The sequence below is a fragment of the Neovison vison genome, chromosome 11 (genome assembly GCF_020171115.1).
Source record: "Neovison vison isolate M4711 chromosome 11, ASM_NN_V1, whole genome shotgun sequence".
Lineage (NCBI taxonomy): Eukaryota > Metazoa > Chordata > Mammalia > Carnivora > Mustelidae > Neogale > Neogale vison.
In genome coordinates, this window is record NC_058101.1 from 190034736 (window position 1) to 190060972 (window position 26237).

The window sequence follows — 26237 nt, forward strand, 5'->3', positions numbered from 1 at the left end:
GTGTGTATGTGTGCACACATGTGTTCACTGAAAACAATTTCAGACTCCCATCCCCACTGCTTAAACAATTGTATTCATCTTCGAATCTTTAGCCCAATGCAGGAATAAGTAAATTAAATGAATGCCTGAATCAGTAAGTGCTGCTTGAAGGAAAGACTTAGGAGCGATACCAGCATGGTGCCTATCAAGGACAGACCAAACATCAGCTTGAGGGAAAAAAGTACACTAGCGCAAAAGAAAAGAGAGAGGTGGGAATTCATCATGTCCATTGTTGATAGAAAGAACTGCAAGAATGCAAAATTAAATGCCAGTTTCCAGCGGGGCCACTGATGGTACAGTATGGAAGGTGTGTATGGCTGTTGAATAGGCTTTTAAAAAAATAATAAAATGCACTTTCCCTCTTCCCAGTAAAAATGATTTCAAGTGAAATCTGGCTAATACGAACACCATAGGCAGTTTTCAAAAAAAGGGAACAAAAAGGCAGCTTCAGCTTTATGTATGAAAAACATGGGCAAGTCCCAGTTTTTTGGTAGCAAAATCAACTGCCAGCCCCCACCCTCTGCTCCGTGACTATCTGGAGCCCCCCAAGTGAAGTGAGTGTATTTTTCATGTTGCTCTGCTTTCCAAGCATCCATGCTCACATCCACGCTTTAAAAGTGTTTTTCCAAATTGTATTTATTTATTTATTTATTTAAAGATTTTATTTATTTATTTGGCAGAGATCACAAGTAGGCAGAGAGGCAGGCAGAGAGAGAGGAGGAAGCAGGCTCCCTGCTCAGCAGAGAGCCCGATGCGGGGCTCGATCCCAGGACCCCGGGATCATGACCCGAGCCGAAGGCAGAGGCTTTAACCCACTGAGTCACCCTTATTTTTAGTAAAGGTTTTATTTAGAAATGGCAGGCAGAGGGAGAAACAGGCTCCCTGCTGAGCCAGGAGCCCCGATGCGGGACTAGACCTGAGCTGAAGGCAGATGCTTAACCCGCTGAGCCCCTCAGGCATCCCAAAATTGTATTTATTTTAAATGTTACATGAGTTTCAGGTATACAGTAGTGACTTGACAGTTCTATACATTACTCAGTACCACAAAATGTGTAGTCCCCATTCATGCCCATACATTATCACAGAATTATTGACTACATGCCCAGTGCTGCACTTTCCATGATCATGACTTACACCATATGATATGGGAAATGCCAAATAGTCAGGAAAGGAGGAGAAAGAGAGTAGAGACAAAGAATAGGGTTTGGGCAGGGGGCACAGTTAGAGCAGTGAAAACCGATAAGCTTCTATACTTCAGTGTAGGGTTACCAAAGAGACCAATCTAGGTTATCTTTCATTTCCTTTCAAAGGCTTTGCACCCTGACTGCCTTGATTCTCCACCCCGCACTTCAGTTTGTCTAGTCCAGTCAAGGCAAGTATAATTTTCTCCTTGTACCTGGATTAGGGAGCAATATATCCCTTGCTTATTTCTCTGTGCCAGTGGGCAATGAGAATACATCCGCAGGTAAGCAGAGATGTCCTTAGAAAATGTATGGAGTGTACCACGAAGACAGAGGATGCAACAAAAGTAGAATAGAGAGACAGAAAATGTCACCAGAATGGATGAGAAGGTTTGCTACATCAGAAACAGCCCAACACCCAGAGGAAAACCAAGCCAAAATCTTGAAAGGAAAATAAAGACAAATATTGTTGAAAGCTTTATTAGGACTGTGTATGTAACCTCATCATAATTTGAAAAGCAGAGTATGTAGAGTGATTCATTATGTATTTACTCTTAACTCTGCAAACTGAAGGATGTTGAAGGTACCTGGCATTTGGGTGCAAAAGTAGGCACTCTTACGTGATTAGTAAGATTGAAAAAATAGTGCCATATATTTGGGGGCACCACGGCAGTACTGAACAGAGAGTTTAACATTTAGTTCCTCTGATCAGCTCTACTTCCCAGAATCTGTCCTATGGAAGCACTTGTACAAGTATGTAAGTATGTATATATATAAAATGTTGTTTATTGCAGCATTGCTTAAAGATGTAAAAATAAAAAAAATATGCAGCTCAAAACTTGCTCTCTAGCAATCTTAAATTATGCACAAATACATTAATATAATTCTACTAAATTATTGAACATAAGACAGTCTCTAAATACTTGCATAGGTAAGTATCCTTAGTATATTATTGAGTGACAAATGAAAGCAGGTTCTAGAATGAGATGTGATCTCTCCTATTCACAATCTGTATATGCATGTAAGTATATAAATATACACAAAATATATATATATTTGAAAATATAAAATAGGAATGAAACCTCACAGATATAATAAAAATTAAAAGTAAGAGGGACACCTGGGTGGTTCAGTCAGTTAACCATCTGCCTTCAGCTCAGGACATAATCCCAGGGTCCTGGGATTTGCTCCCCCATCAGGCTCCCTGCTCATTGAGGAGTCTGCTTCTCCCTGTGCCTCTGCCTCTTCCCCTGCTTGTGCTTTCTCTCTCTCTCTCTCAAATAGATAAATAAAATCTAAAAAAAAAAAAAAAAATGGAAGTAAGAGATTATTAAAATTCTAATTGAGATTTTACTGAATGTGGAAAAACTATGAGAATTATGTTAAAGTTTATTATTGCTATAAAATATTTTAATATGCAAATTCTACCAAATTCACAGAATTGGAATATGTTAGCTATTCTAAGTACAGTGCAAAGAAATTTCACTTCTGCTAAATTAAAAATTATACAAGATTTTTGTGTCATTTTTAGCATTTTGACATCTCTGTGTTTGGGAACCAAAGCGTACCTTGGGTATATTCAACTGATTTTATGGGGACAGAAGGTGCAATAATTCAGCCATTCAGTTCAAAGAGGACATGCTCGAAAACCAAAAATCAGTACTTTAAGACAGTTCTCGAATTTCCATATTCTTATTCCATAATGTTCTATAATAATTTAAAAGAAAAAAGTACCTGGCTTTCAGGGCTTCTTAACCTTACAGATTTGTGGATGCTTGCTTGTATTTCACAGGACATGAGTAGATTAGAAGAGCGTGTGTACAATGCATCAGCAGAAATTATGTCTATGAAAGAAAAACAAGTGAATTTGGAAGAGGAAATAAAAGGAGAAGTGAAAGTACTGAATAACATCACTAATGATCTCAGACTGAAAGATTGGGAACACTCTCAGACATTGAAAAATATCACTTTAATTCAAGGTAAAATATTTTCTCATTTCTCCAGAAAAGACTATGTTAAAATACACTGTTATATGCAGAGATTTGGTGTTTGAAATCCTATGGTGCAAAATAGTTTTTAAGCGTATGTTTACTACAGATGTCCAGAGAAAGTAAATATCAAGACACAGTGAGATAATAGTATCTTAATATTCTTTAATTGAAAGTGATAAAAAAAGTCTTTCAGTTCTAATGAATCATTGTTCAAACTATACCATATTAATGAAGATGAATACGAGTTTTCTTTAAGGCACCAAATTCTCTACCTGTCCACAAATTGATCTTGTTAATTCTGTTTTTCAAAACCTCCAGAGTCTTTTTTACTTCTTACCTGACTGTGTTATAAATTAGAAAGGCCTTTGAACTCTGTAAAATAACAAAATAACAATAAGTTTGTCAATTTCTACTTTGGTTGCTTTTGGTAAACCATAGTAAATTGAATCTTACCCACTTTTAAATTAATATACACACCATATATATTTTTACTCTAGCTTTTATTTACATCTTAAATATTTTTCTCATATTTTACTTTGCTTTGGGTTTCTTTTACACAAAGAATCTTTTTTAAAAGATTTTATTCATAAGTAGTCTCTATACCTAACAGAGGCTCAAACTCACAACCCTGAGATCTTGAGTCGCAGGCTTTACCAACTGAGCCAGCCAGGCATCCCAAGAACACTTTTTTAAAAATGTGCAACCTAATCGTTTTTTTTCACTGTACTTATTTTTACCATCTTATTTTGTACAGTTTTTGTCCAGTTCTATGCTCTGTTTGCTTTCCTTTCTTGTCTACTTTCAGATGGATTGAGATTTTTCTCATTGAATTTTTCTTTCCACCAAAGGCACCAAAATTTTTGGAGACTTTCTAATCTATTTCTGTTTGGTTGGTGGTTGTCCTTGAACTTGATCTTAACAAAGTCTAACATTGATCGATATCTTCACCTTGATCCTAAATATACAGGGAACTTTAAAAACTTTGTCTGATGGCCCCTTTCTCTTCTTTTCTGCTGTTTTTGAGTATACTTTATTCCTATTTTATGTATTGTTTTAAAAAAGCAGGAATTCAGTCAGTATTCTTTTTCTTACATTATATAGACAACATTAAAATTTGCACATGAGTTTGCCAATTTTCCCTTCTTCTAAATGTGTCTCAAACATCACGTCTGGGATCATTTTCCTTCTTCCTAAAGTATATCTTTTGGAGGTTCATTTAGTGAAAGTCTAAAAGGTGAGAGCTTTTGATTCCATTTTCTCTATTTTGTCCTTGATCTTTAAAATTGTTCAACTGCATCCATATTTCTTTTCTTTTCTTTTTTTTTTTGCATCCATATTTCTTAGGTTGACACCTATTCTGGTTATTTTGATTCATATTTTGAGGATATCTCTCTGGCTTTTGGCTTTCCTTGCTGTTTTAAATATGACTGCCAATCTGCTTGTCATCCTCCTTGTCTTTATTACCAGCAATTTTACTAGTTGTGTTTTTATACTGATAATTTATTCATTTTGCATTTATTTTTAGTTCTTATATTTATGGATTTAAATCTAGCATAAATTCGGGAGAGTTACCAGCTTCAGTCTCTGACTATTGCTTCTTGTCACAGCCCTCTTTGTCCTTTCTTTTGTCATTCTAATTAAATTCATGTTAGATCCTCTTATTCCAGCTTCCAAGTCTGTTAAACTCTGATTTATAATTTTAAAATACTTATTGTATGAGTAATAAACAGAAATCTATGAGATTTTTGTTATATAACACTAATTTAGGGGAAAAAATCCTTTAAATCTAATACCCAAGTGTTTACTGAAGTGTAAAGTAACACCAATTGTTTGTTAAAAATGTAAAGCAAGTCCCAGAAAACTATATATAGTACTGTTTTGTTTCAAATGCTTATAATTTAGCAAAAGCAAATAATGTGGATTTATAGATGCATACATATCTAATAAGAATGCTGGCTTATAAAGTACAGGAAAGCCAGTGAAGAAACACAAGATTCAGGTTTATGTTTAACTCTGAAAAAGAAGAAGATGAATGCGATTGGGGAGCACCTAAATAGAGATCTAGTTCTTGATTTGTGACATCATGGGGGTATTCTCTGTTTTATTGTGCTTTATAGCTTACTTACATGGAATGCATTGCATGCATTCTTTAATTATTGTATTAACATAGATGACGAAGAAAAAATTGAATTAACCAGCAATCCCTTTAGTAGTTAGACAAGCTCCACTTCGGATTTCAAATAAATATCCAAAATTTTAGAAATCCAAAACCAAACCCTTGTTTCTTGAGCATCCTACCCCATCCAGATCTGTTGCTTCCTAGGCCTTATCAGCCCTATCCATTATCCAGCTAGTTATACACTCCAAGATCTCGGAAGCTGTTATTGATGTCTTTCTGCCACTTCCCCCCATTAAGGAGTCCTATTAACTCTTCTTGCACACATTTAAATAAAACTACTTCTCGCTATCTCGTCTGCTTCCACACTAATTCAAGCAACTATGCTTCTCTGATGCACTACATCAACTTCTCAGTTGTTCCTCCTGATTCAACTTCTAATTCATTCTGTATTACGTAGAGCAAGAGAGTGGTATTTTAAAAAGTTAGTAGATGTTTAACTCTCATGCTTGAGCCCCTTCCATATTCTTCCCATTGACTTGGAATAAATCTAAATTCTTACTTGGTCTGGAACTCATCTACTTATCTGCCCTCATTTTCCCACTTCCCCTCTGGCACTCCTTCTGTCTGGCTTGGAAATCTGGAAAAATGAAAGTGCTACTTAAAAGTGTAAGTAAGTAACGAAGGAGGAAGTATTAGTTTCACTTCTTGCTGTCCTTAATGTGCTCTAGACTCCTACTCTCTCAAAATGTTCCTCTCTTAGAACTCCACTCCTTTTTGGATCTATTCAAAAACACCTTTTTGGAGGTCATTTTTTTCCTCCCCCGTCCCTCTGTGTCATCACTTGCTTTAACTTCCTCACAGTACTTGCCACTCATGAAGTTGTTGAACATACACATTGGCTTATTTGTTTCGCATTCATTTTCCCCTAATAGCATGTGAGTTCCGTGAGGTTGAATTTCGCGTCTCTGGTCAATCTCTCCCTACCCAGCACCCATGAGAGGGCCCTGCTGTATAGTGGATGAGCAAATGTATATATATATGTATTGAATAAATAAGTGAAACTAGCACTTCCTTCTTACTGAGTCACACTTTGTAATGACAGTGTCATTTTTCCAGATTTCCAGCATAGCAATTTTGTTTTTATTCTTTCTTCTGAAACTGCCATCAGTTCTTAGGTTCTATATCCTCTATCCCCTGGTTGCTTCTTTATTTTCTTGTGTAGACTTTTTTTTACCACCACTCTACCAGACTATTGAAATAGTCTCCCAAGCATTTCCTTCCTCATTTCTTTCTTTTCAGACTGTAATCCTGTCTACACTACTGTTAAAATGCAGTCTTTCTGAAGAGAAACCCTAGATTATAAGCCTACCACTTCCTCCTTATACATTTCTCTCTGTGGCACTCAGAGACTCAGGATCTTCTATAATGTGTCTTTTAACCACTTTTGAATACCTGATTCCCACCCACCTCCCTTTTTGATACCAAATACTTCCAGTGATTTAACTGTGATTCTAACATACCCAGTACTTTTTATATCCTGCTTTATGCCTTTGCCTTCCCTTTAATACCTTACCTTCTATTTCTATCTGAAAATACCATATCTCTCATTCAATGTCCATCTGATATGTAAAGCTTTCTCTAGTTCCATCAGAGTAACACTCTTCCTGACATCTGTATCTTCCTTTATACTAAGCATAGTTATTTTTTCATCAGAGAAATCGTCACATGATAGTCATCTAGAAAAGTACCTTGCATTGCCTTCTAGAGCAGTGTTGACTCTTCTTGGAATTAATACATTCCTTAAAATTAAGGGCTATTTTTTTTATATTCTCTACCACATCTAGGCATAAAAGAAATTTTTAATAAATACTTATGAAACTATAACCCAAAAAAACCAAATTGTACAAATTAATGAGTGCCCTATCATTTGTTGGTTGTCAGATTAGCATCTTTGTGTCCCCCTTTTTGATATTAACAGTTGCTAAGTAATCATGAAGATAAAAGAGACAAAAATATTTGAACACATTTTCAAGTAATTATAGTCATTAGAATCTAAAGGATTAAATGGAATTTCATTACTGCAATAGTGAAGTAGTTTGGTAGGGGGTGAGACATAGCATGATTTAAAGAAACAAAGTTGGTGAACATTTGAGGAGAGGAGTTAAGAGAAATAAAATACAGTATGGTTCAGTGTGGGAAAAGATAATGTGATGTTTTTTGAAAAGAAATTTTGAACTAATTTTCTTGCCAGGATCTAAAAGCATATTTATATTCAGACATAAACATATTCATGTCAAGGAAGAAGAAACAATCGATAGAATTTAAATTTGGAGATTTATGCAACCAATTTCCATGATTTTAAAAATAAAAAATGGCTGTGGCTTTAACCACTATGTAATAGAAAAATTCTTCCCAGGAATAATGGAAAAACAGATGCCAGGAATGGAGTCCATTATGCTGGGAATAGGATAGCCTAGAAGATCAGGAAGGAAGTGGTCTATTTCCGGTTTTATCCAATGAGCTTTAAGACCTTGGACTTTTGGACTTTAGGGTCTTACTCTCTCTGACCTCCCTATATGTGTGTTTGTCTAAGAAATCTTCAAGGCCTCTTCCAAATTAAAGATATCTAAGTCAATATGCATGAAAACTAAAAGGAAAGAAAGAGCCACATTTAAGTAATAATAGCCTAGCTATGAGTAGCAATAGCCTAGAAGATGTGGTAGATTTCTAGGATGACAAGGAAAGATTAAGAATAAAGTAGAAAATGTGTAATCATAATGAATAGGACACAGAGACACATAGCTCTGGAAATTTAGGCAGACATTATTAGTTCTTTGGTATCATCTGAGGACTTTAAATGCTAGGATATGCCTGGGTTTGCTTTTCTCGTGAACTGTGTAATTTTGATCTCTGATATTTATGGTTACTGAGTATTCTGAATCAGTTCTTTTTGTGGCAATGTAGAAATCTTAGTTTTCCTTTAAAAAAAAAAATTATAGGGAGCTAAGTAGTAGATTTTGTATGTGTGTTTTATAGAGGAAGTTGTCCATGGCAAATTACAGCTGCAGCATTTACGAATTATCCCTGGAACTCCGCAGTTAGATGGTATTAAATTTGAAGAAAAATAGTGTGAATTCTTAGGGCTTGATAGTAATTCAGAACAAAGGTGACTGCAAAGACACCAAGTCTCCTGACTTTTAAGTTCTTCCTTCTTTCTTCCATAACATGGCAGAATAGATAGCTGTATTTCTATATATAGTTGATAGAGGTACTTTTTTTTTTTTTTTTAAGCTGGAACTGAAGGAAGTATGAGGGTAAAATAGACACAATACATTCAGACCAGATAAAAATCTCTAGACTAGTCCAAGTGCAGGATGATTAGGATGTGAGCTACAGCAGGGATGGAGAGACCACTTTTGGAAGGTTGCGTGATAGTGTTGTGTTGACTATGTTCTCAAAAGTTCTAGACACAGGGGCGCCTGAGTGGCTCAGTAGGTGAAAGCTTCTGCCTTCGGCTCAGGTCATGATCCCAGAGTCCTGGGATCAAGCCCCACATCAGGCTCTCTGCTCGGCAGGGAGCCTGCTTCCCCCTCTCTCTCTGCCTGCCTCTCTGCCTACTTGTGATTGCTATCTGTCAAGTAAATGAATAAAATCTTTTTTTTTAAGTCTTTTTTTTTAAATAAATAAAGTCTTTTAAAAAAAATACAGAGAGGGAGCTTTGACTCAGAGTTATATAAAATAGCCCATGTATCTGCTATGATTGGATTAACTCTCCAAAGTGAGAGCTGTATGCAGTTACTCTACAGAGTTATCTGCAAAATAATTGAAATGGAAGTGTTTCTAAAAGAGTTCCATCTCTTACTGGCTGAATAAATGGTGAAAACTCTTAACCACAGAGGCTAAGAGCCGAAATCTAGTCTATCAGGGACTTGTTTCTTATCTTACACATTCTACTTTTTCCTGAAATGTCTGTGTCTTGCTTTAGAGCTCTAATTACTAAATCAAAATCTCTCCTAGTACACCTTTTCTCCTTTCCCCCCAAGAAAGAGTGGATTTGCTTCCTTTCAATTTGCTCAGCAAAATGCCGGCTGCAAATTGAGTCTGTCTGTCCTGCTTGCCCTTAACTTTGTCACTGTGTAGAGATGAATGAACAGCAGCCATGTTCATGGTTGTGGGGGTGCAACTCCTCCCTGATGTAGAACCTGTCATTTCTTGGGCAACATCTAAATATGTGTCTCCAACATGAAGCTATAGCTTCGGGGAATTTGTTTGCACGTGATTATGTTACCCAAAAAAAAAAAAAAAAAAAAAAGGCAGTCAAACAAAATAAAAAGTACACACAAAAGAAATAAATGTTAATGGTTAGTCTCTTAAAATCAAATTATGAATTATATTTTTCTAGGCTTTTGTATTTCCTGTAATAAGTAGAGTTGCTTTTGTAGTGAAAGTATAATAAAATATTAATGCCGCACGATGCATATGAAGAGAAAGGGGAAATGTGCCATTGAGAATAACAATGATATGTTAAAAACTGAGTAACCAGGGAAGGAAGGTTCTACAATCCAAGTTGGACCTTGAAAAAATGGAACCGATCAGAAAAATGGAGAGAAGCAGCGACAGGACTTAGAACATGAACAGAATACACTTTTTCATGAGATAATCTTTATCTATTCACGTGGCCCTCTCTTCAAATTCTTCAGATATTTTATTCCCGCACCTAATTAAAATGTGTAAGGAAGTGCTCTGTAGCCCGTGATGCTCAAGAGAGTTGTGTGTCATGTTTGGGCTATGCATTTGGCCAAACCACAGCGACTGAAAATACCTCTTTTAATACGTTGCTGTTTATTATTACGTGGTATGGCCAAGTTCATTTCTTCCTTTTGGAGTTGAAAAGAAAATTGCAAATTGTTCTGCTTGAAGGGAAGGGATTAATACTTGTCCTGTGCAGTTCCGTGTGGAAGAGGGAATAGTAGCAGGGTAACTTTTAAGTTCCAAACTGCCAGGGGTGCCTGGGTGGCTCAGGTCATGCTCTCAGGGTCCTGGAATAGAGGCCCATGTTGGGCTCCCTGCTCAGTGAGAAGTCTGCTTCTTCCTCTCCCCCTCAGCCCACTCGTGCTTTCTCTCTTGTTTGTTCTCTCAAATAAATAAATAAAAATTAAAAAAAAAATTCCAAAGCGCCATCATTCTCAAGAGGCGATCACTTGATCTCCATTTTGCTGGGCACAGAAAATTCAAACGACTAAATCAGTATTGATTGAATTTAGTACTCAGGGGACACTCGGGAAATTGTGGGGCCAGGTAGTCAAAATTGTCCCTGCAACCTCTCCAGCTGATTTTACCATATCTATATCTATTTAGGGATTCTACTTAATACAACTACTTAATACAACTCTAGTTATAAACAATGCAGACATTGGGGTGCTGATCCCTTGTGCCCTTGAAAATGAGTGTATAACTTCTGAGTCCCCCAACACCTCACTAATAGCTTACTGTTGCCTGGAAGCCTTAACTGTAATAGTTGGTTACCACGGTTAAGAATACAGTATGTAGGACATTTAACATACAAAATATTCTTAAATAAAGCTATAAAAAAGAAATATTATTAAGAAAATCATAAGCAAGAGAAAATATATTTGCAGTACTGTATTGTATTTATCGGGGAAAAAAATCTGTATATGAGAGGACCCACCATCCAAACCCATGTTGTTCGTTTTTTTTTTGAAAAGTGTTCTTTTACTCATTTTCACCTTCCTACCTTTCCCCAAGTCTCTGCCTCTTACTCCGAATTTTCTTTCTTTCTTTCTTTCTTTTCTTTCTTTCTTTCTTTCTTTTAAGATTTTATTTATTTATTTGACAGACAGAGATCACAAGTAGGCAGAGAGGCAGGCAGCGGGGTGGGGGAAGCAGTCTCCCTGCTGAGCAGAGAGCCGGATGTGGGGCGCCATCCCAGGACTCTGGGATCATGACCTGAGCTGAAGACAGAGGCTTTAACCCACTGAGCCACCCAGGTGCCCCTCAGAATTCTCTTTCATCTCATTCTCTTCCTCGTTCAAATTATGGTTCCTAGTCTCTCAAAGGCATCTCAACCATTGCTACTCCCACGGATCTGCGTGTCTCTCAGAGATGTGAGTTAGTCATTACCAACAACATGGTTTTTGGTTGTCAACTATGTGTGCATCACACATGGTGTATACATCCTCACACATGTTCCACAGAGCGTCTACGTCCATACAGTGGAATCTGCCTAGTATGTACCCAATACTAAGGTGAGTTTATGGCATCATTGATGTCAGGTCTTTTCTCTGCTCCTGGGTTCCAAGAACCTAAAAAAGTACTGGGCACATGTAAGTATGTACTAGTTAGCTACGTTGTATATTTCTGGTGACCTTCCAGTCAAGAGGGTCAGTCTTACTCATTCTATGCTACAGCACAACAAACAGAAGACTTAAAGAACGATCTTGAAACATGACATATGCATTTTACCATTGTTTTAAAACTGTGATCGGAAATTGTCATTTATCTTTTAAAGGTCCTCCTGGACCCCCCGGTGAAAAAGGAGACAGAGGTCCCACTGGAGAAAGTGGTCCACGAGGCATTCCAGGTCCAGTAGGTATGGAAATAATAACTACTTCATCATATCCTCCAGGACCCGGTAATATACATGTGCATACGCATGTAGGGGAATCCCTATCTGATTTGTCTCCTGTGGAGTACATGTGTGTTTGTGTATGTGCATGTGCAAAGGGAATAGTAAGTGTTTTCCAGTGGCCTAAGCATTATCATGTACCGAATGTAACTGACTTTTGCTTTTTGAAGAAAGTTAAATGCTTTAGCCAAAGCCACCACATGGGGATTTTTCATATGTCTGGGGAGTGCTGTCTGTGTTACTGATTGTGACAGTATATGGCAGCTCTAGCTTTAGGTCACATGAGAAGGAGAATATGAAGATCATTTTCACAGTGAATATATATGCATAACACACACACACAGATGCACACATATGTGTGTGTGCGCGTGTGTCGAAGGAAATTGGATTGCATTCCTTACATAGACCTTAACTGGACTCTCCCTGCTTAAACCCACAAAATCTAAATGTAAATATTGACTGAATACAGATGACTTTTACCTTTGCTGTCAGCTACTCTCTGTATCTTATTTAGAGCAAAATTGTCTTAAATTATTTTCCTCAGTTGATGTTGTAATCTTGAAAGCAATATTTTGAGAGAAGATAATAGAAGACAGAAAAGGAGAAGGAGCATGAACTTTCCCTGCTCTCCCCAAAATAGAGGAGACAATAGCAACAACATGGTTGTCATGTTATTCTTGGCTAGAAATCAAATACCCACATGCACTTTAAAAGTGGGGAGTATACTGCGTGCCTTAAGTGTAACTAGAATGGTTCGTGCTGCCAGAACTATGTGTAAATACCATGTACTTCACCCTATTAGTCTGTCTTTTGGTTATATAAAATGTTCTTTCTGGTCAATACATCGACCAGCCCAGCTTATATAGAAAAATAGTATTTAAAAATGAAAGGCTCAAATTTGACACCTCTCTGACCTTGACAACATTATGCTTAAAAACCCAATACATAGTTCACATTTAAAAAGATTCTAAAATTATTTGACATAATATCTATTTATCTATTTATATGATTATAGATGACATATATAATCGTGTGTGTGTGTGTGTGTGCATATATATGTATAGCAGGTGGGTTATTGGTATGCCTTTGAAAATATCGCCAGGGAAGAATCTTTATTCAGAAAAGTCTTTCCACTTGCCTAGCACTCAGGAGATCCTTGCAAGGCGCAGTCGTGTCATAGCAGGGGAAGTAACCCGCATTCCATCAGCTGTCAGAGCTAATACTGTCAGAGGTCTGTCAACTCCTCCATTACCGACCGCAGTTGTCAGAGCTTTCTAACTCAACCACGGAAGTTCAGTCTAGGCGCCAATTTGCTGCACAAAGTTTCATCTTGGGAGCAGCTTTTGCAACTGCTTCTGAACTATGGATGTGTAAAACAGAAAGAGGGATTTAAAAGTTCCAGTGTTTGTTAATACCCTAAAGAGATCCCATTGCAAAGCTGCTTGTATCCCTTTTAGTGAGGGGTTAGTCTCTGGCCGTTGGTGCTGCTCGTTGGCACAAATCGGCGTTATGCGGTTTCTCATATAAGTGTTAGATTTCGTTTTGGGGGAATAAATGGACTCTTAGATGACAAAGTTGCCATTTGGAGTCGGGCACTGCAGCAGAAGTACCCAGGTTACCAGGCATCTCTCCTCGCGGAGTCTTCCCTGCTTAATTGCTGCATTCTGTTTTTGTTCTCCGCCAGATTGCCTAATTGCCCACTAGAAGTACCGGAATCAGGAAGTCAAGAGTATACGATGGGCAGCCATATTTCTACTTCCTGATTACAGAGAGTTCATTCAAATCCCACCTGTCCTTCTAGCTGAGCTCATTAAACTCAGTTTGACCAACTCAGAGTCCCCTAGATTCACAACCATGTTATGTAAACCTGAGAAACTTTTAAAGTTTTTAAAGTTCTAGTGATCCTAAATGATTAATGCATTAAACATACTATAGCAGTTACTCAGGTACTGGGCTAGACATTCTGTTAAAATTTGCTTTATCTCAAAAATAACATAATCAGGGCGCCTGGGTGGCTCAGTGGGATAAAGCCTCTGCCTTTGGCTCGGGTCATGATCCCAGAGTCCTGGGATGGAGCTCTGCATCAGGCTCTCTGCTTAACAGAGAATCTGCTTCCTCCTCTCTCTCTGCCTGCCTCTCTGCCTACTTGTGATCTCTGTATGTCAAATAAATAAATAAAATCTTTTAAAAACATAAAATAAAATAAAAAATAACATAATCGAGGGGTGCCTGGGTGGCTCAGTGGGTTAAAGCCTCTGCCTTTGTGCCCAAGAATCCAACAATGCCCACAAACTATGTACATATCATTAAATAAAATTAAATTTAGCAGCCTTGACAAAAAGCTGGTGAAAGTAATGATTGTATCATGAAGAATAAGGAGAAGGGGAATAATTAGAGGGGGAGGAAATCACTTACCGTACAGCAGGCACTTTTCAAATGTTTCATACTTATTAACTCTCTTCACCGTCACATCAGACTTACGATTAGGGATAAAAAATACACCTTTTTTTTTTTTAAGATTTTATTTATTTACTTGACAAAGATCACAAAAAGGCAGAGAGGCAGAGAGAGAGGGAAGCAGGCTTCCTGCTGAGCAGAGAGCCCGATGTGGGGCTCAATCCCAGGACCCTGAGGTCATGACCTCAGCTGAAGGCAGAGGCTTAACCCACTGAGCCACCCAGGCACCCCACAATGCACCTTTTTTTAGAGAAGCACAGGGAAGTTAAATGACTTGCCCAAGATAATCAGTAGCTGTAAGTGGCAGAGCAAGTCTTTGAACCCAGAAGGCATGACTTCAGAGTGCCTGCCCTTCCCCAGTCTGCTGGACCACAGAAAGGAGCCTGAATAGAGAAGCCTACAAACCCAGGATACGGAACTGATTATCAGATCAGCTTTCCATAAATGGTTGACTCTCTCCGGTCTTCTATTTCTACCTCTACAAAATGACAGATGATGTGTCAGGTTCCTGGAAACACTAACCTTCCATGACTGGGATTCTGTGTACTCAGGTTGCCTCTGGGTTAGCAGCAGGTGTCAGACCCTTTCCCCTTGCCACAGGTTATTGTAGAACATTAGCTAATTGTCACTGGAAAGGTTCAGAGAATCTGGTCTCTGGGAATAAAGTTCAGTCATGGTACTTAACATTTAGGGGTCATATTTTCCAACATGACTAAACTGGTCATACACCTCCGTAAGCCATACAGAGCCTGCCTAAACATCTCCCATAACAGATGTCTAGAGAGCAAGTGATTTCTGTGAAAGTGTCACATGTACCTCATTTACAGACTCATTTGTTTGCCCACTGACGATGTGACATAATTCCTAGCTGAGCAGCTGTATCCCGAGTATCCCTGTGATGTACTCAGGAAGCCATCTTTGGCGGGGGGCAGGAGGGGTTCTTCCTGATCCCTCTCTCTTAAGCAAGGCATCCTCTATTGCATTTCTCTCCTTTTTTCTAAAATTATCATCTCCAAAATTACCGTCCTTCTTTATTTGTTCACTTTCTCGCTGTGTGTCTCCACACTGGAAGATCTGTTCAGATAAGGACATTTGTCATTCTAGGAACGAACAGGGACTGGCATAGGTGTGCTCAGTGCATTTTTGTTGAATTAGTGGAACAAATGGTTAAAATGGATGTCACCATGAGTGACACTCTGTAAAGAGTGGGGACTGTTCAAAGATTAAAAAAAAAATAAGAGAGGGGCACCTGGGTGGCTCAGTGGGTTAAAGCCTCTGCCTTCTGCCCAGGTCATGATCTCAGGGTCCTGGGATCAAGCCCCGCATCAGGCTCTCTGCTTAGCAGAGCCTGCTTCTTCCTCTCTCTCTGCCGCCTCTCCACCTACTTGTGATCTCTGTCTGTGAAATAAATAAATAAAATCTTTAAAAAAAATAAGAGAATGTAAAAATGATGTTTTTATATGTAAATTTGAGTGACAGATCTTGATAACTTCAAGTATAGAGGTCTGACTATCTTGCTTGGATAATGAAGAAAGATAGAATTATTACAATCATTCAGCCTGTCTCGAGAAGTGATGTTGGTTCTTTCTTAGGTTGTATGCTGTGAAGTCAAGCTAATAGATATAACAAGGGGGAGTGTGTGTGTATGTGTGTGTGTGTGCGTGTGTGTATGTGTGTTCAGTATATGAATCTATCTATGGATGATATACAGATACATTGTTATACATATGTAGATATATACATTTGTATTTTAATACATATATGTGGTTCAGGAATATATATATATACATATAAAGTAATATGCATTGAAAAATTAAATTCAATTGAGATAGCCTAATATTACTAATATTTCTAAATATAATTTATCATTTTATTGCTTTGGATCTCTGCTTAATATCTGTTGGAATCAAAATTTAGACTGGGTTGAATAATATTTCTTAACAATTTAAAATATACCTAACATTTCTTAGAGAATAGTTAGCACAATTTTACTTGTCTATATGAATATACCTCAAGAAAAGATTTTTTCTTTTTTTTTTTCAATTAATATGTATAAGCCCTGCCTCCTGGAACTTATAAACTAATGACAATATATTAAAAGATTGATATTAGAAAAAGATGTATAATTTTTAAATTTTTCATAAAGTGCCTCCCAAGGAATTAACTGAAAATTGAATTAATGGGGTCTCTGTGAACTGACAGTAACACCTAAAATGAGATTTTTTTTTACAATAGTTTATTTCAAACTGCTGGGCTTCAGGATGAAATATTTTATTCTAGGGAAAATAACACTTTTATATGCAGTTTTCATGGTCACCACAGTAATTGGGGGAGGGGGAGAAAGGCTGCTTTCGTTTTAGCACATAAAACCTGTGTTTGTATATTTATATAATATATACCCATAAATGAGTCTTTATATACTATATGTACTATATACACACATGTATATATATATGGTTACATTATTGTTTGTGATTATAGGAGAATACGTAAAATCACATGCATAGAAGAAAGATTAATATATTCCAGAATTTGGACCCAAATTTTATTTTTGTATGTGTGTATGTATATATATGTACATACACACACACACATATACATATATATTTCTTGTATTTCTCATTGCTTGAGTTTTGCTTTCTTGGGAATAAATTTTAAGAGTTCAGTTTCTGCCTTGTACATTTTGAAGTTACCATTTCAGCTACAGCGAAATCCTGCCATTTGAGGATTCCCAATTGGACTGCATAAGCCTTCCAGTCAAAACTCCCAAGATTTAAAAAACAAAACAAAACAAAACACAAAACTCCCAAGATTTTTCTTTTCTCATACTTATTTGTAAGAGCAATATATTGATTATTAAATATCTACTCTGTATTAAGTGCACTAATGTTTCTAACAATTGCTTGTATTATTTGTCAATATCACACATGAAATTTTGGGAGGGAATACTGTCCCTTCATTTGGAGACTTGCCTATTGCATATTCAAAGCTAAATTGTTTCATTATACTCACAAATTTATATGAAAAATGAATTATCACTGCTGTGTTTTTCTTCATTAACCATGTAGGTCCTCCAGGTCTTAAAGGTGATCGGGGAGCAATTGGCTTTTCTGGACCTCGAGGATTCCCAGGACCACCAGGGAAGACTGGAAGGACAGGTATTGCAATAACATATATTTAATTTGTATACCAAAAGCAATGGCCATCCTAGTAGGAACAGTAGACTCACATGAAGTTTATTTTGTGGTATGAAACATTTTGAAACTAATTTTTCTCTACCTGAGGAAAGTTTCTATGCCCTAAAGGAAAATAGTCTTTAAGAAAGAAAAAAAAAAAAAAAGACTACAGAGGATTTATAAACTCTACCCAGCCATAAATCACATGAAGAATGGTGTCTATCTTAGAACAAAGAGAATGGAAAGCCTAGCAAAGAAAAACAAGCAAAGCATAAATACCCTTTTAACCCTAACTGGCCAAACCCTGGAAAAGTTATAGTTAGCAATCTACAGATAGGTCAGAAATCCTATTCTGTGCAAGATAAACTAACTGCTATTACGTATTAGTTCTTAATAAACTACATTGTTCAAGCTCTTTAAAATTTATATGTGATGACATTTTTTCTACTCCTCAGGAAAAGGAAGTAGCCTACACTTGAACTGTAAAATTTGCATAGAAATTTTAGAAACAGACAAGCTTAGTTTCCTAATTTCAAAGTAAATGATGACGTTGAGGTGTTTTTTAAAAATAGTTTTTGTTTTTTAGACTAATTTTAGGTTTAGAGAAAAATTGTACAGAAAATACAGTGTTCTCATAAACCCACATCCAGTTTCCCTGTTAATGTCATTAACATGGTATATTTGTAATAATTGATGAACCAGTATTGATACATTATAAGTAATTTAAGTCCCCAGTGTAGAATTCACATTTGGTTTTATACATTCTGTGGGTTTTAACAACTGTGTAACAACATGTAGCCACCAGTGGAGTACTATACGGAGAACTTTCACTTCCCTAAAGATTCCCTGTAGTCTACCTACTCATCACCACCACACTCCTTCTCAACTTGGCACAACCACTAATGTTTTTTTTTTTTTAAAGATTTTATTTATTTATTTGACAGAGAGAGATTACAAGTAGGCAGAGAGGCAGGCAGAGAGAGAGAGAGGAGGAAGCAGGCTCCCTGCTGAGCAGAGAGCCCGATGCGGGACTCGATCCCAGGACCCTGAGATCATGACCTGAGCCGAAGGCAGCGGCTTAACCCACTGAGCCACCCAGGCGCCCAACCACTAATGTTTTGATGCTCTCCATAGTTTTGCCTTTTCTAGAATGTCATGTAGTTGAAATCCTACTGAATGTAATGGTTTCAGATTGGCTTATTCCATTGAGCAGTATGCATTTAGGCTTCTTCATATCTTTTGGTGGCCTGATAGCTCATTTATTTATAATGGTCCATATATTGTAATGTATGGATATACCACAGTTTGTTTATCCACTCACCTATTTGAAGGACCTCTTGGTACTTCCAGGTTTGGGCAATCATGAATAAAGCTGGCGACATGAGTTGACCTATAAGTTTCATTGCTGGGTCTCATGGTAAACCTGTGTTTAATTTTGTAAGAAGCCATCAGAGCGTCTTCCCAAGTGCATGTGCCATTTTGCATTCCCCCCAGCAGTGAATGAAAGTTCATATTGTCACACATCCATCAGTGTTTTGGATTTTAGCAATTTCAATAGGTGTGTTGAGGTATTTTTGATAGTATCTGTGTTTATGGACTCTGTCAATGGCAGTTGGGCTTGGAGAAAAATCAGCTAGCCACAAATAAGCAAGCTACCATCAGACCCAATTACCTGAACTGAATGGTAAATTTATAAACCAACCATCTCTAAAACTGACTAGCTTTAATCAGGCTTTTTTTTTTGGCAAAATGGGAAGAAGCGTTCATTTGTTAATTTGTTTGAAATTATCTACATCCTTCACGAATTGCTGAATTTCCTAAATGGGCAATTTGTGTGCAATAGATAAATATATTTAAAAACCCTGAATTTGACAAAATTGCAAAGCTATTTATAGTTTCCAAGATAATTCAAAATAATTCCATGAAGTGAGAAAACATATTTTATCTGTATTCTAAGTTTAAAGCTAAAATGGTATATCTGTCTGCTATCTCTCTCATATAGGTAGTCATTTATTATCTCTTGCAAAATCATGGTAAGATTTTGTTCAGGACTCTTTCTAGTACAGTCTATTTGTAACTTTCTATTTACATTAAATCATAAGGGGTATCTTCATAAATGAATATCATGAGGCACTCTGAGTAAGTCAGAGTTACTAGTCTGTCTTTCTGGAAAGTCTACCTAAGAAGTGGAAACATGGCAAAAAATTTAAGAATGTTAAGAAGGCCTCACTCCTCACAACCATCTGTCTGTTAAATACAACCTTCCTACGTGGTCTCTGACAACGTTAAGAATAACCCACAGAGGGGCACCTGGGTGGCTGGGTGGCTCAGTGGATGAAGCCTCTGCCTTCAGCTCAGGTCATGATCCCAGGGTCCTGGGATCAAGCCCCGAATTGGGCTCTCTGTTCAGCAGGGAGCCTGCTTCCTCCCCCTCTCTCTCTTTGCCTGTCTCTCTGACTACTTGGGATCTCTCTCTGTCAAATAAAATAAAATAAAATAAAAAACTAAAAAAAAAAAAAAAAAAAAAAGAATAACCCACAGAAGAGACTAAATAGCACTATCTAGCGGATTTGATGAGAAGTAACTTCCCTTTGTTTGAAGGTCTATGTTTTCTCATACATTGTGCTTGGAGCGGAGGATACAAGATGAGCCAGATCCCCATCCCAGAGTTTTCTCCCAGAAATTTCTCACAGTGACCCCTCTTCTCAAGTTTAATCAACAAGATCATTTGGTAACACTTCTGTGCACTCTCTGACCTTAGGTGGTTCATTTGGGAAGAGTCAAGTTTGTCACAGTGGTTTGACTTTGAATTTCACGTCGGCACATTGTTCTTCCATGTCTGTTATTGACCCTCCTAGGACACACAGGAATAGGAGAGTATGTTTGGTACTTGAAAGAAATAGCATAGTATATCCTACCTCCCCACCCATTCACCCTCTCTATGCCTCAGTTTTGTTTTGTTTTAAGATTTTATTTATTTATTTATTTATTTATTTGACAGACAGAGATCACAAGTAGGCAGAGAGGCCAGCAGAGAGGGGGAAGCAGGCTCCCTGCGGAGCAGAGAGCCTGATGTGGGGCTCGATCCCAGGATCCTGGGATCATGACCTGAGCCAAAGGCAGAGGCTTTAACCTACTGAGCCACCCAGGTGCCCCCTGTGCCTCAGTTTTCTTATCTAAAAAACTAGGACTATTAAGAGGACCCATATTTTAGAATTTCTGCAAAATTTAAATAAATAGATGTCTTAAAGTGCTTCAGATAGTTCTGTCACAAAGCAAGTTCTGTATACATGTAGCTACTGCCTACACAAGCAGGACTTTTTTTCTACTGTCAGATTCCTACAGTTCAACACTTGTCCTCCAATCAAAGTGTTGGAGAGAGCATTTATTGATTCATTCACCAAGCCAACACAATTTTATGAGAGTTCACTGGGTGCCCTGCATGAATATAGCACAGCCCTTAAGGAGCAGGGACAGAAAAATGCAGAAGCAGTTAGCTGTAGTGCAGCGTGGTAAGCAATAAACATTCATGAATTAGGACAAAACACTCTGGGAGCAGAAAGTAGAGGCACAGCAAGGTCGTGTGTTACAGAGGAAGTCCTGTTAGTGCTGTCCTAGAAGACACACAATAGGCAGTGCACCTGAAACTGCTTTAAGCCACTAGACTTCAATTTTTTAAAAAAGGTACTATTTCTTTAGTCCTCAAACGTGACCAGGCATTAGAAGCACCTGTAGGAGGCCCATCTGGGTAGCTTAGCAAGTTAAGTGTTTGCCTTCAGCTCAGGTCATGATCCCAGTATCCTGGAATCCAGCCCTACATTATGGGGGTGGAGAGGGTCCCTGCTTCTCCTTCTCCCTCTGCCTCTGCCCCTCCCTGCTGCATGTGCTCTCTCTCTCTCTCTCTCTCTCTCTCTATCTCTATCTAGTTCTGTACTCTCTCTCTCAAGTAAGTGAATAAAATCTTTTAAAAAAGATTAAAAAAAAAAAAAAAGAATCACCTGTAGGGCCTGTTAAAACAGTGCACTATGCTCTACCCCCAGAGTTTCTGATTCAGTAGTTTGGGGACTAGGGCTCAAATGTTCAGTCCTCACAAGTTTCCAGGTGATAGTGATGATGCTGTTCCAGGGACCACACTTTGAGAACCGTATCTTCAGGTAAAGAAAAAGGAGTGGAGAAAGAGAACACTGCAAAAATGAATGAATGAATGAATAAATGAATGCATGCATGCCTGGGCAGAGGCAGGAATTTGTTTGACAGAAGATAGTCTTAAGACATCACTGCCTTATTTAAAAACTCAAATTTGGGGGCACCTGGGTGGCTCAGTCCATTAAGCATCTGCCTTTGGCTTAGGTCATGATCCCAGAGTCCTGGAATCAAGCCCCACATTAGGCTCCCAGCCCTGCTTCTCCCTCTGCTGCTGCCCCTGCTTGTGCTCTCTAGGTCTCTCTCTGTCAAATGAATGAATAAAATCTTTAAAAATAAATAAACAAAATTTTAAAAATAACACAAATTTGGTAGAAATGCGAGCAACAGTGTCTGGTACCACTTTAGTTATACTGTATATTAAAACAATGAATAATAGAGTCTCTCCTCCAAAAGAGTCCAAAGAAGGTAGTAAAATTAGAAATAAAATCCAATAATTGTCATAGTCTAACTAATGACACAGCCTGGACCATCTGAATAATATTGAAAGCATTGGCAGATTTCAAAGGAAAAACTTAGAGAAAGAGCACCCTATTTTCTGCTCTCCTCCTCCCCACTCTGCGCCTGCCCTTCTACGTATAATGCACACTTACTGTGTACACAAGGTGCAATGCTAGCACCAGGAAATGAGAGGGAAATAAGACCCAGTGGTTAACTTTCCTTAACCGAAGGGGACGACTTTCTGGTGTCTTGATCTATAGGGTAGAGCAGTGACAATCTGACCTACCCACTTCAAAAAGTTTAGGAGTATCTAAAACTATAGACCAAAAATGATTCATTTATTTATCTAACAAATAATTACTGAATATTTTCTCTGTGTCCTTCATGGAAATATTCAGATCAGTGAATATATGGGTTTGGAGTTCAGAAGAGAGCCCAGAGATAGAAAGACAAAGTTGTAGCTATGATTATATGAATGTTTACTGGCATCATTGGTTTTAAAACTATTTTGTGAGTAGATAGAAGAGAAGCAGCCAAGAATGAAGCCTTAAGTAGTGAAGGTACAGGCTGAGCAGTAAAAATAAAGCAGTAGATTGAACAGAAGGAGCCAGAGTGAGGAAAGACATCTGGGGAAAGAGTGATGAAAAAGTCAAAGGCGAGGAGGAAGTTTTAAAAGATGGTCAAGTGTGTCTCCTGGGTGCTCAGTCCATTCATTAAGCATCTCCCTTCAGCTCAGGTCATGATGCCAGGATCCTGGGTTCAAGTCCCACATCTGGATCCCACCTCAGAGGGAGCCTGCTTCTCCTTCTGTCTGCTGCTCCCTCTCCTTGTGCTGTCTCTCTCTGTTAAATAAACAAAATCTTAAAAAAATAAAATAAAATAAAAGGTGGTCAGGTAAGGTGAACTCTACAGAAAGCTCTTTGCATTGTTGCTATGAGGACCATGCCTTATTGAGAGAGGTTTCAGTGGGTGAGTGGAAACCAGATGGGGAATACTCAGAGCTGAACTGTGGATGAGGGTCAGGCAAGGACATGGAGCCAAGTCTTAAGTAATCAGACTCTCAGAGAAGAAAGAAGTCTGGTTTTTGTTTGGTGTGTTCGCTCATTTGATTTTTTTTTTCTGTGAAAAGAGATTTGAATACTATTTACATACTGATGATAAGATAAATGTATGGTTGAAGAGATAGAGGAAAGAGGGTAAGGTTAGTGAGAAGGTTGAAGGTAGAAACTTCAGGAAACAGGAAACAGTTGCAGGCTTAGGATGGAGGATGGTCACACGTAAAATTGAAATAGCCAAACGGCTGGGCTAATTATGACATGTCTGTAAAAATAACTAAACTCACGTCTAGCTCATAGAAGGGGCATTAAAAAGGCTTGAAATTATAATGATGTTATTGAAAACACTTCCCCTTATATTTAAAGTTAGAATGTCAATTTATTGCATACTATTTACTTCTTATTTTTCAATGGCTTTCAGAAATACACATTCCTTTTTTTTTTTTAAAGATTTTATTTATTTATTTGAGAGAGAGACAGTGAGAGAGAGCATGAGCGAGGAGAAGGTCAGAGAGCGAAGCAGACTCCCCATGGAACTGGGAGCCCGATGCGGGACTTGATCCCAGGACTCCGGTCCAACCAACTGAGCCACCCAGGTGTCCCCACGTTCCTTATTTTTGATTGAAGAGTGTCGTTTATGAAGGGAGGATTAACTCCAGGTTTTGGCAAAGCCCTTGAGCTCCATTTTTAGCCAAAGGTATCATTCTAAAGGAAGCTATTCTTTAGCAAGGATGTTTTTGATGTGTTCACCTGCAAGAAAAGATTTCCAAGTGTCCTCTGTGAGGAGATCTCTGAATCTGGCTAGAGTGACATAAAACATTTGTATTTATTGATAAGAAGAAAAGTTTCATTTTATTATTTTTTAAAAAGTGGTATAAGATAAAAGAGCAAAATTTAAAAAAAAAAACAAACAATTTTTTTATTTGTCATAGGATCCTAGAGCTATCAGGATTTAAGTGAGTCATTCACTCAGTACCCTGGCTTGAGCAAGCATTTCTATTCTGAAACTATCCCAAACCAGTTGTGGTACAAAAAGACTCCCAAGAATAATGTACAACTTCTTCCTTTTTACTCAATGATTAAAAAATGTTCAAATAAGCACATTTATTATTTTATCTTTTCTGAGAAGAATTAGAACTGCTCATTACACCCTTTTAAATACCCCCTTCCAATTTTTGTTTAGACTCTTTCCTCTTGGGAATCTGAAACTTAGGTACTATATTTCATAAAAGAATATCATCAAAAAAATAGGAAAGGTTTTGAGTACTTTTGTCAATTTATGACTTTTTTGCCAATTTCGCATTACCTGCAACGACTGAACCACAATTAAAAAGTGAATACAATGATGTACAGTGTAATCATATATGCAAAACGATCAGAGGCTTTCTCTCCATCATACTCTGATAAGGAATGGTTGGCATTTCATGAAATCTTCACAATAAAATTTTAATTGGAAAAAACTCACGATTTTTAAGTGCTCAATCTCAGTTCTCATGTTACTTATCAGCCTAATTTTATATTTTTAATTTGATAATTGGGGATCAAAAAATCTTTAAATAGTAAATAAGAATAAATGTTCCCAAAGAAAGAGTAAACTAAATTAGAGAAAGAAATAAAAACAAAATCCAAATAAAGATTAAAACTTTATAGTAAAATTAAAAGTAATTGTGCCATATAAAGTGAACAGAGATGACAAAGTCCTCTCTCATTCACCGAGACTAAAACCACAGAGAGACCATTCTAACTAAGCTTTGGGAGATGTAAAACTGGAAGAGCTACCATCTCTTCTAGTCATCTCTTCACGGGCAAGATGCTTTATAAATATTGTTGCTAATTTAAGAGAACTCTCCAATCGAGGGTGTTGTTTTCTCATTTGATGGAAAAATAAGCTTTTAGTTCAGAAAGGTTTGAAAACTTGTTTTGAGCCACATACTTCATAAGTAGCAGAGCAAAATAATTTAAATAGAGATTTCTAAAATTGCTGTCATCATGCTTTTACAAAGCCATGGGTTTCAAACTATGTCCTCTTAGCTCTTGGATGAAAAGGCAGAGGGTCTTAATTTGGTTGGGGGAAGTCAAAAACATTAACAAAGATTCTGGCTTACGAGGTACTTGGATCAGCCCCACGTGTATACCAAGAAGGTGATTACTTGCAAGGTAAATATTTGAGGAATGTTAGAAGAATCAATACACAAGAACAGCCCCACTTTCAGGAGATGACATCTTTACCATTAAAATCTCTTGTTGGTACTAAAACATGATCTTCTGGGTGTACCTTTGAAAGTGGAGCTGTGGATAAATCGTCACCAATAGCAAAGATCAAGGTCTTTACAGTGTTTCCAGTACCTATCTGAAGTCCTGACTCTCATATAAAAGGATAGCATTTGGGGGCACCTGGCTCAGTTGGTTAAGTTGGTTAACTGAGTTGGCTCAGTTGGTTAAGCGTCTGCTTTCGGCTCAGGGTCTGGGATTCAGCCCCGCATGTTTCCCCCTGCTCAGAGGGGAGCCTGCTTTTCCCTTTCCCTCTGCCTGTTGCTCTCCCTGCTTGTGCTCTCCGTTTCTCTGTCAAATAAATAAAGTCTTTTAAAAAGATAAATAAATAAAGGAGCGCATTTGTACCACAGCCTTTTGATAACAGATGGGGTTATCAAAGCCAAAGAATGTAGCCTATAGGCTTAGGTACCCTTGAGACCTTCCCAGCTTCCCCCAGGATGAGGTTATCAAGATCTTAGCATTCCAGAAATTCATTCACAGCCCATCTTTGGGATTCTCCCTTCTAAAGAAATGGAAAACCAGATAAAGTATAATGGGAAATACGGAATCAAGGTTTCAGATGAGATGCAGGAAACGAAGCTTCCTGGAGGAGGGAGAAGAACAAAGTCAAAGGAAGAAGAAAAACAGGATGAATAAGCCCAAACAGTGCCTACCT

At 37.7% G+C, this 26237-nt stretch overlaps 1 protein-coding gene across 7 annotated transcripts in view; it reads left to right on the top strand.

Moving 5' to 3' along the window:
• Nucleotides 1–26237, top strand: part of MSR1 (macrophage scavenger receptor 1) — an 82498-nt gene that overhangs the window by 24887 nt on the left and 31374 nt on the right. For all 7 annotated transcript variants that reach the window (XM_044225517.1, XM_044225516.1, XM_044225522.1 and 4 more), the window contains 3 exons: nt 3013–3199; nt 11860–11940; nt 17502–17591. In XM_044225517.1, the coding sequence (XP_044081452.1) occupies nt 3013–3199; nt 11860–11940; nt 17502–17591 (358 nt within the window). The remainder of the gene's footprint in view (nt 1–3012; nt 3200–11859; nt 11941–17501; nt 17592–26237) is intronic.